Source organism: Salvelinus namaycush, chromosome 3 (genome assembly GCF_016432855.1).
Source record: "Salvelinus namaycush isolate Seneca chromosome 3, SaNama_1.0, whole genome shotgun sequence".
Lineage (NCBI taxonomy): Eukaryota > Metazoa > Chordata > Actinopteri > Salmoniformes > Salmonidae > Salvelinus > Salvelinus namaycush.
In genome coordinates this window covers 76,188,867-76,205,447 of record NC_052309.1, presented here as the reverse complement: position 1 = coordinate 76,205,447, position 16,581 = coordinate 76,188,867, and the positions used below count along the sequence as shown (strand labels likewise).

At 42.2% G+C, this 16,581-nt stretch overlaps 1 protein-coding gene across 2 annotated transcripts in view; it reads right to left on the bottom strand.

The window, feature by feature from the left end:
- Window positions 1-6,153: 6,153 nt before the first annotated feature.
- Window positions 6,154-16,581, bottom strand: part of LOC120038995 (ubiquitin carboxyl-terminal hydrolase 43-like) — a 97,466-nt gene continuing 87,038 nt past the window's right edge. For both annotated transcript variants that reach the window (XM_038984526.1, XM_038984534.1), the window contains 4 exons: window positions 14,355-14,721; window positions 11,280-11,438; window positions 10,261-10,419; window positions 6,154-10,020 (listed from right to left, as the gene is read on the bottom strand). In XM_038984526.1, the coding sequence (XP_038840454.1) occupies window positions 8,879-10,020; window positions 10,261-10,419; window positions 11,280-11,438; window positions 14,355-14,721 (1,827 nt within the window). In that variant the 3' untranslated portion in view covers window positions 6,154-8,878. The remainder of the gene's footprint in view (window positions 10,021-10,260; window positions 10,420-11,279; window positions 11,439-14,354; window positions 14,722-16,581) is intronic.

Here is a 16,581-nt window from a genome sequence, read left to right as displayed (position 1 = left end):
ATATTAACTCTCACATATTATATATGAAGAGTTCCCTGGAATGCACAAAAAAATAAAAAATAAACATGATTTAGGATAATAAATACAAACGGAGATATCTGTTTTTGAAAAAGAACCCCTCAAATATGTTGTACAGTTTAATCGGGAATCATATTTAATTGGATCTGTAATTATTAAACAATACTTGTATGTTATGAAATGTATTCTCATAAATAATACGGTGAACAAATTACATTTAAACTGATGCCGTTTTCGATGCCTCAATCGGGCAGATATGAGTGCACAGTTTCATATATTGTTATCACATGTGCGTTGCGCAGAACTGTAAATGTGATGATAATGACCTTGTCATTGTCAGTTACAATCAGGGTAATTACCACATCTGATGATGTTACGCAATTGGGTAGCTTTGACAATCAAATGGGTGGGTATAAAAAGGCATGCAATTACAATGCGTAATGACGCGCAATGGCTGCTTTAGCACTGTTGGAAGATTTGGCGAATGGAAGAACTCAGAGAGATTTACTGGCCAATGATAATAAGTGGCTTATGAGCCAGATCCGATTACCAAGAGCTGTTCTCTTGGATCTCTGTGCTGTAGTGGGCCCAGCTTTACAGAGAAGCACCCGCAGAAACCAAGCCGTGCCTGTCCCGCTTCAACTCCTTGGCAACCTCGTTAATAGCGTCGATAGTGTCTCTTTGTGTTTGCAGGACTGCATCTGTGAGGACATAGCCGCTGGAGGGTTGTGACGCACGAGGTGCAATGGAGAAGCCGGGGCTGTGTCACAGATCCCTCCCCGGTACTGATGCTCATTCTGTTCACCAGTTCTGGAGGTCTTCCTCACTGGCTTTCTAGGCTTCACTGAACGGGATTCATTATCATCAACCCTGGATTGTCTTGTCTGATTACACACACCTGGTTCCCATTTCCCCTGATTAGTATGTTATATATGTTCCCTATGTCTTTGTCGGTTATTGTTCCCATGTCTGTTGGTGGTGTGAGTACCTATGCGTTGGTGCAGCGGTTATGCTGCGTGCTATACACACATATATATATATATATTGTGTATTATGGGTATCGTCCCGTGTCGTTCAATGAGGTTTACCATCGCTCTTTTGTTTGGGTACAGCCCAGTGTTTTTGTATACGTGTTTGTTTTGAGTGTATTTAAAACCCCTATTGTGTATTCCTGCGCCTGTCTCCAAAATCCTTTATACCAGCATGACAGGCTGGGTGCACTCAGCTCCTGCTCAGCTGCAGTACCACCAACCCCGCTGGAACACGTAGCGAATAAAAACAATAAAATGTCAGTTGTTTGTGTAAATAAATGCTTAAACAACTTGAATGCATTTGGTTTACTCTTTTCAAACGAGAGAATACTAATTATATACCTGGATCATCCGGTGCGTCTTGCATGTCATTGTCCCCCTCCACGTCCGTCACTACTCCACTCCGGAGGGATTCCCATATGATACCAACAAGTAGCGCTCATCAAGGGGGTTGAGCTCCGGTGTCCCCGTTCCCCAGCCTGTGGCACAAACACTTTGTCTGTGTAAGGCTATGCGCCTTTGGCCTCCACGTTTATGTCGGACCACTTTTTTATTTCTGAGAGGGTCCGACCTTCTGAGCCAGCAGCATTCACAGCTGCTAAATACTGCCACTCTAACGCCTTTTGGCATTTGTAATGCCCACACTGTGTCCACCAAACAATATATTTTTTATTGCTTCAACCTCCCCTACAAGAACTTACATTTCACACCTGATGAAATTTCCTTTTTTAGCCTTTCTGTAGGGATTTGCCATCATTGTCCTCATGCAGTCAGTATCGATGAATATTAATTAGGGGCGTTTCACTGACTATTTATAGGCAACTATGGGCGTTAAAAGGGTGGGACAAGGCTCGCTCACGTGCGCCAAATTTCGAGTTGATTATGATTTATAAAGGGAAACCTGCGTGGGACGTGCGTGCGCACTGTGTTATAAATCAGAATAATTTTGTGTGTAAGCACTTACTGTGTTTCGTCCGTACGCCACCTTTGACGTGAATCCTCCGCACAGTTTAATAAATGAGGCCCCAGAACTCCAGAGCCGCACATGTGCACATTTGTTGATATTCTTTGCTAGTTAGCGAGTTATTATCCTTGTTATAGATAAGTATAGGTCAGCAATGGGGAGTTACTGCTTCCTACAACAGCACAAAACGTGTAGGCTACATTTCAAGCTGTCTTTGAAAAGCCAGTGAGGTAAAAAGCTTATGTTTCATTAAAGGGGCAGAGTTGTATTTTGAAACAGTCTTGAATATGTAAATAAGCCAATAGGCAGAGGGGTAGCCTACATTGTCTAATTCTCTGTATGGTAATAATAATACATTTTTATTTTTAAAGTGGTTTCTTGCGTCATACAACACAATACAATGGAATTTACAGTCACCTATTTGGCCCATGGTGGTACAGACCAAGTAAAACATTATTAATGTCAAGCTCTTCATAATGTAAAAAGTTTTAAAAGTCTCATGCAATGTAGGATTTATGATTTCTATAATGTTTTAATTATATACCCAGACTTTTCACTATATTTTTTACAATCCGTATTGTGTTAAATATTAGCCACTATCATTCCATTACATTGTTAGTTTACCTGTCTTTCCTCTGTCAGGTTGTTCCTGAGTATTGATAGCAATAGTGAATCATATTAGGTTAACGTATTACAAGTTGTGCAATAATTTGGGACATGTTGCCTATTTGAGTCATTATGGACCATACGTAGCAGTTTAAACCTGGAGCCTGGACCACGGTTCACAACGACTGGACCGTTGTAATCACATTTATGATTAATGAAGATTATTAGAGTAGATTTTTAAGAATACTGTTCAACCCCTATTGTCACGCGGGACTAGGTGGGTGAGGAAGGAACCAGGCGCAGAGAGTTCCACTGGGAAAAAGTGCTCTTTAATATGGCACAAGATAGACAAGCCCAAACAACACAGGGCGCGGACAGAAAATATGACTACCCAAAACACAGGGTGCCAAGTCCAGAAAATAACCACCTCTACCTAAACGCACACACGTAACAAAAGACAATCCCGCACAAAACAAGGGCGGGTACACGTCCTTAAAATAAGGAAGCTCATTAAGCACATACAACAGGAAACAGGTGAAACTAATAAGACAAAACAAACAGACAAACGAAAAAGGGATCGGTGGCGGCTAGTAGGCCGGTGACGACGACCTCTGAGCACCGCCCGAACAGGCAGGGGAGCCAACTTCCAACTTCAGCTGAAGTCGTGACACCTATTCTATACTTTTCTCACCTTCCAATATTTATTGGAACAATAATGAAATAGGCAACTTTCAGAATGAATCAAACCATTGTATGTTTTATTCATCAATATATTTGGTGAATAAAGGCTCTCTAAACCTGTTTAAAAAAAAAAAAGATTCATAAATAGTTTCCTAACCCTAAATAATATACAACGGATTGTATTTTTAAATCTACCAATTGGTGCTGAAAAGGAGATGAATATGTGTGTATTTAAATTAGAGATCGACCGATCATGGCCGATTTAATTAGGGCTGAATTAAAGTTTTCATAACAATCGGTAATCTGCATTTCTGGATGCCGATTATGGCCGATTACAATGCATTCCACGAGGAAACTGCGTGGCAGGCTGACCACCTGTTACGAGCGTGCAGCAAGGAGCCAAGGTAAGTTGCTAGCTAGCATTAAATTTATCTTATAAAAAACAATCAATCTTCACAATCACTAGTTAACTACACATTTGTTGATGATATTACTAGGTTAACTAGCTTGTCCTGCGTTGCATATCATCAATGCGGTGCCTGTTAATATATCATCGAATCACAGCCTTCTTCGCCAAACGGGGGATGATTTAACAAAAGCGTATTCGCGATCGTTACACGAATGTGCCTAACAATAAACATCAATGCCTTTCTTAAAATCAATACACAGAAGGATTTTAAAAAAAAAACTGCATATTTAGTTGAAAGAAATTCATGTTAGCAGGCAATATTAACTAGGGAAATTGTGTCACTTCTCTTGCGTTCATTGCATGCAGAGTCAGGCTATATGCAACAGTTTGGGCCGCCTGGCTCGTTGCAAACTAATTTGCCAGAATTTTACATAATTATGACATAACATTGAAGGTTGTGCAATGTAACAGCAATATTTAGACTTAGGGTTGCCACCCGTTCGATAAAATACGGAACGGTTCCGTATTTCACTTAAAGAATAAACGTTTTGTTTTCAAAATGATAGTTTCCGGATTTGACCATATTAATGACCAAAGGCTCGTATTTCTGTGTTTATTATATTATAATTAAGTCTATGATTTGATATTTTATAGAGCAGTCTGACTGAGCGGTGGTAGGCAGCAGCAAGCTTGTAAGCATTCATTCAAACTTTACTGTGTTTGCCAGCAGCTCTTAGCAATGCTTGATCCACAGCGCTGTTTATGACTTCACGCCTATCAACTCCTGAGATTAGGCTGGCAATACTAAAGTGCCTATTAGAACATCCAATAGTCAAAGGTATATGAAATACAAATGGTACAGAGAGAAATAGTAGACGAATCCTAATTCCTACAATAACTACAACCTAAAACTTCTTAACTGGGAATATTGAAGAACTGGGAATATTGAACCACCAGCTTTCATATGTTCTGAGCAAGGAACTTAAAACTTCTTAGAGCATGGCGTCCCGTCAGTGGGACACCTGTCGACAACTTCCGGTGAAATTGGAGGGCGCACAATTCAAATAAATAATAATAAAAAGGATGGATATTAAACATCTAGGTACATACAAGTGTCTTATATAGGTTAAAAGCTTAAATTCTTGTTAATCTAACTGCATTGTCTGATTTACAATAGGCTTTACAGCGAAAGCATGCCATGCGATTGTTTGAGGACGGCGCCCCACATCAAAATATTTTTCAAGCAGCACAGGCTTCGTAAAATCATAAATAGCGATTAAATATTCACTTACTTTTGAAAATCTTCCTCTGATTTGCAATCCCAAGGGTCCCAGCTACAACATGCATGGTCGTTTTGTTAGATAAAATCCTTCTTTATATCCCAAAAAGTCTGTTTAGTTGGCGCCATCGATTTGAGTTATCCACTCGTTCAACATGCAGAGAAAGGAATCCAAAAAACTACCACTAAACTTTGTTAAAACAAGTCAAAATACGTTTCTATCTAATCCTCAGTTACCCTAAAATGTAATTAAACTATAATATTTCATACGGAAAGAAGTATGTTCAATAGAAAAGTAAAATTAGCAAGTGCGCGTCCTCTTCGTCGTGCGCACAGAGACTGATTTCCAACTCTGACTCCCTGTACCAAAACTCAAAAATCTTCCTCGTTTGGGAAGAAACAAGCCTGAAACCTTGAACAAAGACTCTTGACATCTAGTGGAAGGCATAGGAATTGCAATCTGGGAGCTGGAATTGCATAGGACCCATAGCTTTCCATTGAAAGAGCATGGGCTCTCAAAAAAAAAAAGGTCCTGTTGGTTTTTCTCCTACCATATCAATTGTGTTATAGTCTCATACATTATTTTAACATTTCTACAAACTGCAACGTGTTTTCTATCCAATGGTACCAATTATATGCATATCCTGGCTTCTGGGCTTGAGTAACAGGCAGTTTACTTTGGGCACGTCAGTCAGACAGGAAGTGGAGAAAAATAGACCTTACGTTAGCTTTTTTACATGGCACAACAACTCCAGAAGGAATTCTGTTAGCCACGCCTGTAAAGCCTGTTACACACCTGCATAAGGTAAGTCTAAATACAAACTACTGAGAAGTGAGTGTGTAGGAATTGCATACATTTCCCTAAGAGCACAGCTCACATGGCAAGAGAACTATTTGGAATGTGCTCTCTCAATATCAACAAAACGTGTATGACACACTGGATGATGAATTTAAGAAACATTTGGAATACAATTTTTTCTCCACAATAGATCAACTTTTGTTAATCAGTTGTTCTCTACACCTTGGTTTTGTAAGTTAAGCTGGTATGATGTGGTATGGAAATGAGCAGAACCTGAGGCAGTTCAAAGTCCAAGTTAGACAGATACAATGACACATGCAATTGAATATCTCCTCGTTTGTATTGATATAATAAAGAGAGTAGTTGTGAGAAAAGCTGTGTTTAATTTGCAATTCAAATAAATTCCAGTATGGTAATAAGCAGATATTAGAGGCAGATACAATATATATGTTAAGTTCACAATTAAAGTCCACTTGTGCTTTATCCTGACGTTGCTCTCTGATCAGAAGCATACATGATCTGATTTGATCATCTGGAGCCTTCATTTACATAATTACAAATCAGGTATAAAATGTAGACTTTTACAAAAGTTGCATATAAAATATACTCAACCCATGCCCTCCCAAGGAAAGCATCCTTCATTTAGGGTCCCTTCCAAAACAAGTGCTCGTTTTGGTAAACAAAGTGATACAGAAAAAAAATTGATGAGAACAAGTGAAAAAATAAAAAAAGGCATAACATTTGAGCTAGTGTCATCAGCCAATGTTGATGGTGTAGTGTCATCAACCAATTTGTCATGATGGTTGATGGTGTAGTGTCATCAACCAATTTGTCATGATGGTTGATGGTGTAGTGTCATCAACCAATTTGTCATGATGGTTGATGGTGTAGTGTCATCAACCAATTTGTCATGATGGTTGATGGTGTAGTGTCATCAACCAATTTGTCATGATGGTTGATGGTGTAGTGTCATCAACCAATTTGTCATGATGGTCGATGGTGTAGTGTCATCAACCAATCCCCATTAGAAGAAGTTATGATGATGCATATGGGGCATCCCATATGGTCCAGTATATTGCATAGCTACTACTGTATGTCTGCTAACACAATCATACAGTATATATCCTACACATTAACATTATATTTTAGGAGAATAGTAAATGAGTCTAGATTCTAGATAATTTCAGATACATGAAGTCAACTCAGTTGACGGCCAGTTGATGGCCTATGCTTCTCATGGGGCGATGGGCCTAAGTAATTAAGTAACTCAGAAATCTAATAGATAAATACATTTAATCTAATAGTGTTTTTCCCTTTACAGAAGCACTGTATGCTATTATGTTGGTAATATCTGTATTACTACTACATATGTTCATATACAGTTGATGTAAGCTCAAACACATTTGCTCTACACCCTCCTAACATAAAACACACATCATACGTTTCCATCCATTGTTTCTGGGAAATCTGCACTGACTAGAACATACACAGAACGTGCATATATCTGAATTGGCATGTACCCTATGGCTAACGAATAAATTGCATTACAGCACTCTATAGGAAAAATTACGAAATTATCTTCATGTAATGTAATAGATCGTCATGTATTGTATATTGGAACCTAAGGCAAGAGATGTTTTGGGTTGAAAATGAATGAAAACCAAGAAATCCCTGCCCCTCTGCATAGTACAACAGACAGCAGCACCTTCACAGTTGGTATCTTTAAGGGAGTTTGCCATGGCATCAGGGGAGCAGGTTTAATCCCCCCTGGTGAGTTATTGTGAAACACAGGCAGTAACTTTCTCTGGAGCTCAGCAGTGGGGAGATACAGGGAGTGAAACGCCTTGAAATGGGCTGTCAGTCTGTCCCTGCTGCTCTATAAGGGGCCTAAACCACCTAAACCACCGGTGTGATGAGGTTCCACAACAGTTCACCATCACATAATAGCACCCATCTAAGTTCACACAAGTCAATGTACAAAACTCTCAAGTGGCTCTTTTTGATAATTGTTTTCCATTTAGATTTAAAATAGAAAGTCCTAGATACTGTCTGGTATTCTTGTATGCTCCACAATGAATCTTAAACTAGATTATCTAGACCTTTATCAGGGTCCTGATGAATGTTCTGATTGACACACTTTGGTTCAAGATCCATTAAATCTATTGTGGATTATACAAGACCATCACTGTGCTGGAGTACATGGTGTGCCAACTACCCTCTTTTCAACCCAGTATTTCAATCATGTTAGTTACGAACATAAATCGGCATTTCATTCCTCTACCCTTACTTCTCCTCCAATCACACACCGTCGTTACAGTACGGTAGTCAGTAACAGGTGTGTAACAACCAGGTTATTATAGTACTTGTTTCGTTCAGTTGCCACTGACAGTGGATGATACATGATGAATATTAGCAATAACATAAGTGTGTGAGGTCCCAGCAAACAGTTTGCAGTGGAAGCACAGACAGACAATCATTTAATTGAATCCTTTCGTGCAGGATATTCCTCCACGGCTACATCAATAGAAAATCAAGGACAGCATACAACCAAGAAAGATGCTTGACATGTCTGTGGAATAAATATGATCACAATACAGCAGTTGTACCTCTCCATTGTACACAGTCTGCATAGATTCATTTACACACAAAGACAATACGTCAATAAACATCAGTGTTAACAGAGGGTACATGATGCCCTTCAGAAACAACAGCTCTGCTGGCTATACTACAGAGACCTGGTGACCGTCTGGATGTGATGTGTGTCAATCAATAGCGTGGTTCCAGTGTTCAACAAACAATCATTCTGAGCTGTCACAGAGGCACTTACATTAACAGAAGACTATGACAGACAGTTAACTGTTACGCACTGCATTACTGATTTCAGCTGTTGGCAAAGCCTCCCCTAAGAACCTGTCTTATAGTAACACCGTGACTATTCCTCTGCTCTAGCAGTGGTGGCCAGACTGCTCAGCTCACACTAACATGCTAACCCTGGCAGTAGGATTGGCACAAACTCTAAATAAAGAGACACCCACTCCAGATAACTCTACTGCTGTGGCAGCAGCCAGTTAGCCTAGCTGTGCGGAGGGAGTCAGAAGCAGGACTCGGGGACGGGTCTCTGCTGCCTGCCCAGGGAGGTGGTGCTGTAGCGTGCCCGCTGCAGGGTGGCATAGCTGGGCTTGTCTGTGGCCAGGCTGCTGCGGGAGGCCGGGGGAGCTACCTGCCCGTTCCTCTGCAGAGAAGCACACCTGCGCAGGGTCAAGTCCAATTTGGTCTGGATGTTACTGGAGCTGTGGGCACGCTTGATGTCCGCAGCAGAGCTGTGACTCCCTGCCCTCCCGTTGACAAGCTGCCCTTTGCTGTGACGGCAGTCACTTCTAGGGGTGCCGTTGGCCCTCTTTTCCTCCAGCGCTACACCGTTCAGGGTCCCATTGGAGAGGGAGAGTTTAGACGAACTACCGTTTGCCACCTTGCTGGCTCGTCCGTGGCCATTGGCCCGGACCACCTCCCCCTTGCTAGGTGTACTCTGAGTGTCTTTCTTCAGGAAGCCTGATTTGAAAAAGGACAAGAGGCTGTCGTGGCTCCTTACCTCCTGACCCCTCATCCCCTTCCTCTCCTCAGGCTGTAGACCAGCCTGCAGCACCCCTACTCTGGAGGTCAGCCCTGCTTGGGCCTTGGGCCTCTTCAGTGTAGAGTCCCTACTTGGGGGGGCACTGTGGCTGATGTGGACCCCATCAGTGGAGCCTCTATGGGGGTGAGGGTCCAGGGTCCTGCCCTGGTCCTGCCTGAACCTCTTGGAGGACCTCCGGCCCAGTGAGCTGTCATCCCTGGCTTTAGTGATAATATTGAGCCCCAGGCTGGAGCTCCTCTCTACGGCAGGCCTGCTCTGGCCCTCTGGTACTCTTGGGGAGTCGCAGGCCTCAGAGTTGGACCTGTCCATGCAGCTCAGGCTGCTCCCACTGGGGGAGCTGCCCAGCTCCCTGTGCCCGCCCTGGAGCGGGGTGGCCACTAGGGTGATGATGGGGTCCTTGGTGCACCGCGGCCTGCGCCCTGACTCCAGGTACTCCACCAGCTCCCCTCGCCTGGGGGCGGAGGGTTTGGGGCGGTCCTTGGAACCAAAGGACCAGCGCAGGGGCAGCACTTTGCTCAGGGTGTCCTTGGTCTTAGTGGGTGACCTCATGCTCACGCTCCTGCCCTGAATGCCTCGGACAAATGGCTTATTCTCAAACCTATCTGGACACAGAAGAAAAACAAACACAGTTAGGATTTTTCCTCATATTCCTCCTCTTTTTTAATGGTTCATTGATCGACTTATCTACATAATCATCTGCTTTTTAATGATGTAATTATCTCAAGGAGATAATCCTCTTTGAGTAACAACCAGAACTTCAGACCAATCAGACACAGCGAACCATAGTGGTTTTATTTATTTAGAGACAGACTGGGGAAATGGTGTCCAAATGGGCTACTCACCTGTCTCTGTTTTGAGAGGCTCGTCCTCGAACACAGGGAGCTCTGGGGATTCGGGGGTTGGTGTGGGGCCAGGAGGGCCAGAGGTGGACCCCCCAGAGAACAGACTGTCCCGCGTCAGACGGATCAGCCAGTGGTCTGACGTGGAGGAGCTGGTGGAGCCTGTAGAAGTAGAAGAACACTGTTATACAGAGCAAAGTGCCATCTACTGGACTCTCAACACAGCTAATACATACAAACCTGTCTCTTTTTCCTAGAGGGGGACAGTAGGCGTCCGCATGCTTCCCAGCCGAAACATTTCGGAAAGAGTTTGTGCATATATTATGACAACATTTTGTTAGTTGTTGTTAGTTTGGAAGCCTAAGCCCCTTCGTCGGAGATTGGTCAACAGCAGGGATTCTTCAATACACTTTTTCATTGTGAAATAGTGCACAAAACATCTTAGTTAGATGTAAAAATGCACGACTAAGATCTCCTCTGCAAAAACGTCAAAATGAATGACAGATTTCTTGAGTTATCTTAGATTAATTCTGACTATTTTGAGGAAGTGTATACTGGCTACAGCGTCTCAAGAGGGACAATTGCAGCTTTTTTCTTGTTTTTAAGTAAAAGTCTTTTAAGGGAGTATGCAATGCACAGACGTTCACTTTGCCTATCCGAGTTCTGCTAGGAGCAAACCAAACCTAGTATGCAGATGCCTTTACTGTACCTCAATCCTATGATGGACAAGGTTATTACACACTGCCAATCATATACTCTTTTGATTTCAACATTAATGCTTTAAATTAGAAAAATGTCTGGATACTGTCAGTGAAGTACCATTCATTATTGGGTGATGAAAGCCATCATTTCACCAATAATGGATTTCAGAAGCCTTATTTCCATTACATGGACTTACTTTCAACTGAGGACCTCTAAAGGTCAGGATTCTTCCAGAACCATCTGGTATATATCATCTATTGAAATGACACAATAGAACTGCAGACTGTGGCTTAATTAAAGGACTTGTCAACACGGCTCACCTCTGAGAGAGGAGCTGGCTGACCATGGAGGGATGGTGTTGCGTCTCTGGTAGAAGAGGATGTAGGCTCCCCGTGTGCACACCTCCCCCTCTGTGACTGGCTCTGCACTGCTGTCATCATACCCATACCACTGGGCGTCCAATGAGTTCCTGCAGAACGCTGCACAGAGACACAGACACCTGTTCAGACATGCACAACAGTGTGTACTTACATACATACTGAACAAACCACCACCATATCTTTATTATCATCATCATCAAACACATTTTTGGACTGGATCTCACTTCAAGACACCTTGCTGATTTCAATGAGATTGATATTTCATAGACCATTTACAGGATGTGAATATGACAGTGTCATGACGTGGCCCTCTTTGGGGATAGCGAGTACCATCCCTCTCTCTCTGCACCACCCCTCTCTCTCTCACCACCTCTCTCTTCCCCCTACACCCAGGCTCTGTTATCGCAGGTCATAAATTCCTAGAGGAGTCTCTCCTCATGGCCATGCAGTATATATAGAGAGGGTTTCATAGCAGAACAAAGGAACCTCTTCCACATCACAGAACTTGAGAACTGAACAATGTCCATGTTTTGGGGAATGTGTACACGGTCGGGGGAGAATCCAGCTACGACCGGTCCATTTCGTTTAATGTTTGTGAAACTCATGAGAGACAATACAGCCACATTACCATAACTCTGTTTATACAAGAGTCTCAGTTGTGAGGCTTGCATCTAATTGTTGTATAAAATGAATGAGTAAAGATGAAACTATTTCTGAAATTGTGTAATGTGATTTTAAACTGTTTAATGAAGGAAACTCCAATTCCCTTTGGTGTTTAACTAAGTCATAGGCCCGCCCCGTGAGCACAGACATTTATCTGGCGTCATGGGACAGCCCTTTTCTACTGTTCTGGATATAACCCCCACCTTGGGAATTTCCTAGCCAGACCAGCTTACCTCGATTAACGAGAGGACTAACACGGAACCCAAACCGGCTGCGCGCGTGCCCCATCGTGCGCTATCGTGCATAAATGTATTTTGTCCCTTACACCAAACGCAATCACGACACGCAGGTTAAAATATCAAAACATACTCTGAACCAATGACATTCATTTGGGGACAGGTCGAAAAGCATTAAACATATATGGCAATTTAGCTAGATAGCTTGCACTTGCTAGCTAATTTGTACTATTGAGCGAGCTTGCTATTGCTAGCTAATTTGTCCTGGGATATAAACATTGAGTTGTTATTTTACCTGAAATGCACAAGGTCCTCTACTCCGACAATTAATGCAATAAAATGCAAATTAATTACTTAAAAATCATACAATGTGATTTTCTGGATATTTGTTTTAGATTCCGTCTCTCACAGTTGAAGTGTACCTATGATAAAAATGACAGACCTCTACATGCTTTGTAAGTAGGAAAACCTGCAAAATCGGCAGTGTATCAAATACTTGTTCTCCCCACTGTATATATTTATTGCAATTATTCCCGAATGAGTGATCGTTCATGTGCAAAGGAGTAGCATTTCAATGGTTATAATTATCAACTGTGCAGTGTCTTTTGTCTTTCGCGCCCTTCTTAGTCCCTTTGTCTACCAAGCCGCCATACCGGTTAAGCCCACTAGGGTACATCCCCTATCATTTCCTAGTAACCATATCCACTTTGTGTGTTTGTTGATGCATTTCTGTGATTATTTAGTTAGTTAAAACTTCTCTAGGATAGGGGGCAGCATTTTCACGTTTGGATGAAAAGCATACCCAAATTCAACTGCCAGCTACTCATCCCCAGAAGATAAGATATGCATATTATTAGTATATTTGGATAGAAAACACTCTGAAGTTTCTAAAACTGTTTGAATCATGTCTGTGAGTACAACAGAACTTATTTAGCAGGCGAAACCCCGAGGACAAACCATTCAGATTTTTCTTTTTTGAGGTCACTCTCTTTTCAATGGATTTTCATTGGGAATCCAGATTTCTAATTGACCTTCTTGCAGTTCCTACCGCTTCCACTGGATGTCAGTTGGTTGAGGGTTTTTCCTTTGTGTAATGAAGAAGTACGGCCATCTTCAATGAGGGTCACTTGTTGTGTACTGTTTGTTAGAGGCGCGTGACCAGAAAGCTAGCTACAGTTTGTTTTAATCCTGTATTGAACACAGATCATCCCGTCTTCAATTTTATCGATTATTTACGTAAAAAAATACCTAAAGTTGTATTACAAAAGTAGTTTGAAATGTTTTGGCAAAGTTTACAGGTAACCTTTGAGATATTTTGTAGTCACGTTGCTCAAGTTGGAACCGGTGTTTTTCTGGATCAAACGCGCCAAATAAATGGACATTTTGGATATATATCGACGGAATTAATCGAACAAAAGGACCATTTGTGATGTTTATGGGACATATTGGAGTGCCAACAACAGAAGCTCGTCAAAGGTAAGGCATGAATTATATTTTTATTTCTGCGTTTTGTGTCGTGCCTGCAGGGTTGAAATATGCTTCTCTCTCTTTGTTTACTATGGTGCTATCCTCAGATAATAGCATCGTTTGCTTTCGCCGAAAAGCCTATTTGAATTCTGACATGTTGGCTGGATTCACAACCAGTGTAGCTTAATTTGGTATCTTTCATGTGTGATTTAATGAAAGTTTGATTTTTATAGTAATTTATTTGAATTTGGCGCTCTGCATTTTTACTGGCTTTTGGCCAAGTGGGACGTTAGCGTCTCACATATCCCAGAGAAGTTAATAAATAAATGATTGAGACAATTGATGTATGGATGATTCATAGTGAAGACTGGGTTCGTGCAGATAACCAACAATTTACGACGTTTGGAACGATACTAACGACCTGAGACTAATTGATCAGATATTAAAATATCTGAAAAGTTGTATTAGGAAAATTATAACTTTGTAATCTGAATATTTTCCTTGGTGCCCGACTTCCTAGTTAATTACATTTACATGATTAGAATAATCACATAATAATAATTACAGAGAATTGATTTGATAAAATAACAGTCTTAATTTTAATGATGCCAAAGACACGACAACAGCCAGACAGTCCCTCCATACAAACCTGTGTAATGTCCCCCGTGCATGCCTCCGTGGTGGTTACACACGGCATAGAGGTCATATAGGAAGTCTGGAGGGGCCACGTCGGGTGGGCAGGGCTGTTTCCAGGCCGGGTGCAGGGGGCCGGGGAGCAGAGGACCGTGGGGGGGCAGCCGGGTGCTCTGACTCCTCTTCACCACATGGGGCGCCATGTCTAGGCCGTCCAGGGGGAAGCGCACCAGCGTGGCCAGCTTGTTGCGGCGCTCGCCCACCTGCCGGAAGCGCTTGAGGTGGAGGATGAGGATGTCAGGCAGCGTCCACAGGCTCATCTTCACCATGCCCTGCTGCAGCTGCTTACAGTGGGGACATTTCCATGCATCGTCTGGGGCCAGCTGGCAGAGAGAGAGAGAGAGAGAGAGAGAGAGAGAGAAAGATAGAGAGATAAACAGAGAAACAGAGAGAGGGCGAGAAGGACAGAGTATTCATCCATGTAAAAAAAATATGAAATCTTGTCCCTCATTCAACCCACTGAAATCATTTCATAACACTCTCTAAAGGTGCTACATTGGATTGTTTTTAATTTTTGTATTGTAATTTCAGAAAATGTCCATAATATATCTGCCGCTAATTGTGGAATGATAATGTTTCACAGTATTACTTACTCGCCAGTCTTGTGATTGGCTGTGTGCTTTTCCTATTGATTTCTCCTGCCGGAGCGGCAGCTGTTCTGACTTTGTTGCTGTGTTATCTAGCGAAAATCGCTAAATTCCTGGTTGCAAAAATTCTACACTGTTCGCTCAATTTCAGTTTATGTGAGAAAGCAAGCACTGAATAGTGTAGGGAATCATTATACCATCTAAATCGCTGGGAAATGTATTTTCAATAACCAAAAATATTGTTTTTCCAGCAGTTTGAAGCTGGTGGACAATGTTTTAGACATGAAATGTGGTCTGGTACAGGTCCCGGTGGTCTTCAGTGATAGCTCTGTGCATGAGACCGTGTCTGTTCCATCAGAACAGTATGTGAAGCCTAATTTATCAGTCACTTTCACAACCTGTTGCTGGGGCGACCGCCTCTGGCACTCTAATCCCTCTGATTAGTGTGCATGAAGAAGAGTGGAGGAAGGAGATGGAGGCAGCTGTATCCAATAACCTTCACGTTCAGTCGAGGATACTAATCTGGTCACGAATGGAGCTAAAGAAAGCTTAGTGATTTTCCTCATGAATGGCAATGGGAATTTATTCACTCCTATCAGAAGCAGACATAGGACTCAAACAATGCTCAGGAAGAAACTAAGAGAAGGCTCTTGAGGAGGACATGTTTTAGACATCTATCGCACATGTCAACTCCATAAGCGTATTACATAAACCAAATTACAGGCTTTGAAGTTCCCGTACACCTCTATTACCTAACTAACATGGTCCAAGCACACCAAGAGAGTCATGAAGAGGGCACGACAAAACCTATTCCCCCTCAGAGATTTTGCATGAGTCCTCAGATCCTCAAAAGGTTCTACAGCTGCACCATCGAGAGCATCCTGACGGGTTGCATCACTGCATGGTATATCAACTGCACGGCCTCCGACCGCAAGTGGGTAGTGCGTACGGCCCAGTACATCACCGGGGCCAAGCTTCCTGCCATCCAGGACCTCTATACCAGGCGGTGTCAGAGGAAGGCCCTAAAAAGACACCCTAGTCATAGACTGTTCTCTCTGCTACCGCACGGCAAGCAGTACCGGAGCTCCAAGTCTAGGTCCAAGAGGCTTCTAAACAGCTTCTACCCCCAAGCCATAAGACTCCTGAACATCTAATCAAATGGCTACCCAAACTATTTGCATTGCCCCCCCCCCTCTCTTTTACGCTGCTGCTATTCTCTGTTATTATCTATGCATAGTCACTTTAATAACTCTACCTACATGTACAGTTGAAGTCGGAAGTTTACATACACTTAGGTTGGTGTCTTTAAAACTCGTTTTTCAACCACTCCACAAATTTCTTATTAACAAACTATAGTTTTGGCAAGTCGGTTAGGACATCTACTTTGTGCACGACACAAGTCATTTTCCCAACAATTGTTTACAAAGAGATTATTTCACTTATAATTCACTGTATCACAATTCCAGTGGGTCAGAAGTTTACATACACTAAGTTGACTGTGCCTTTAAACAGCTTGGAAAATTGCAGAAAAGGATGTCATGGCTTTAGAAGCCTCTCTTTTTCTCGTCCTCCTGGTTTTTGACCCTTGCCTGTCCT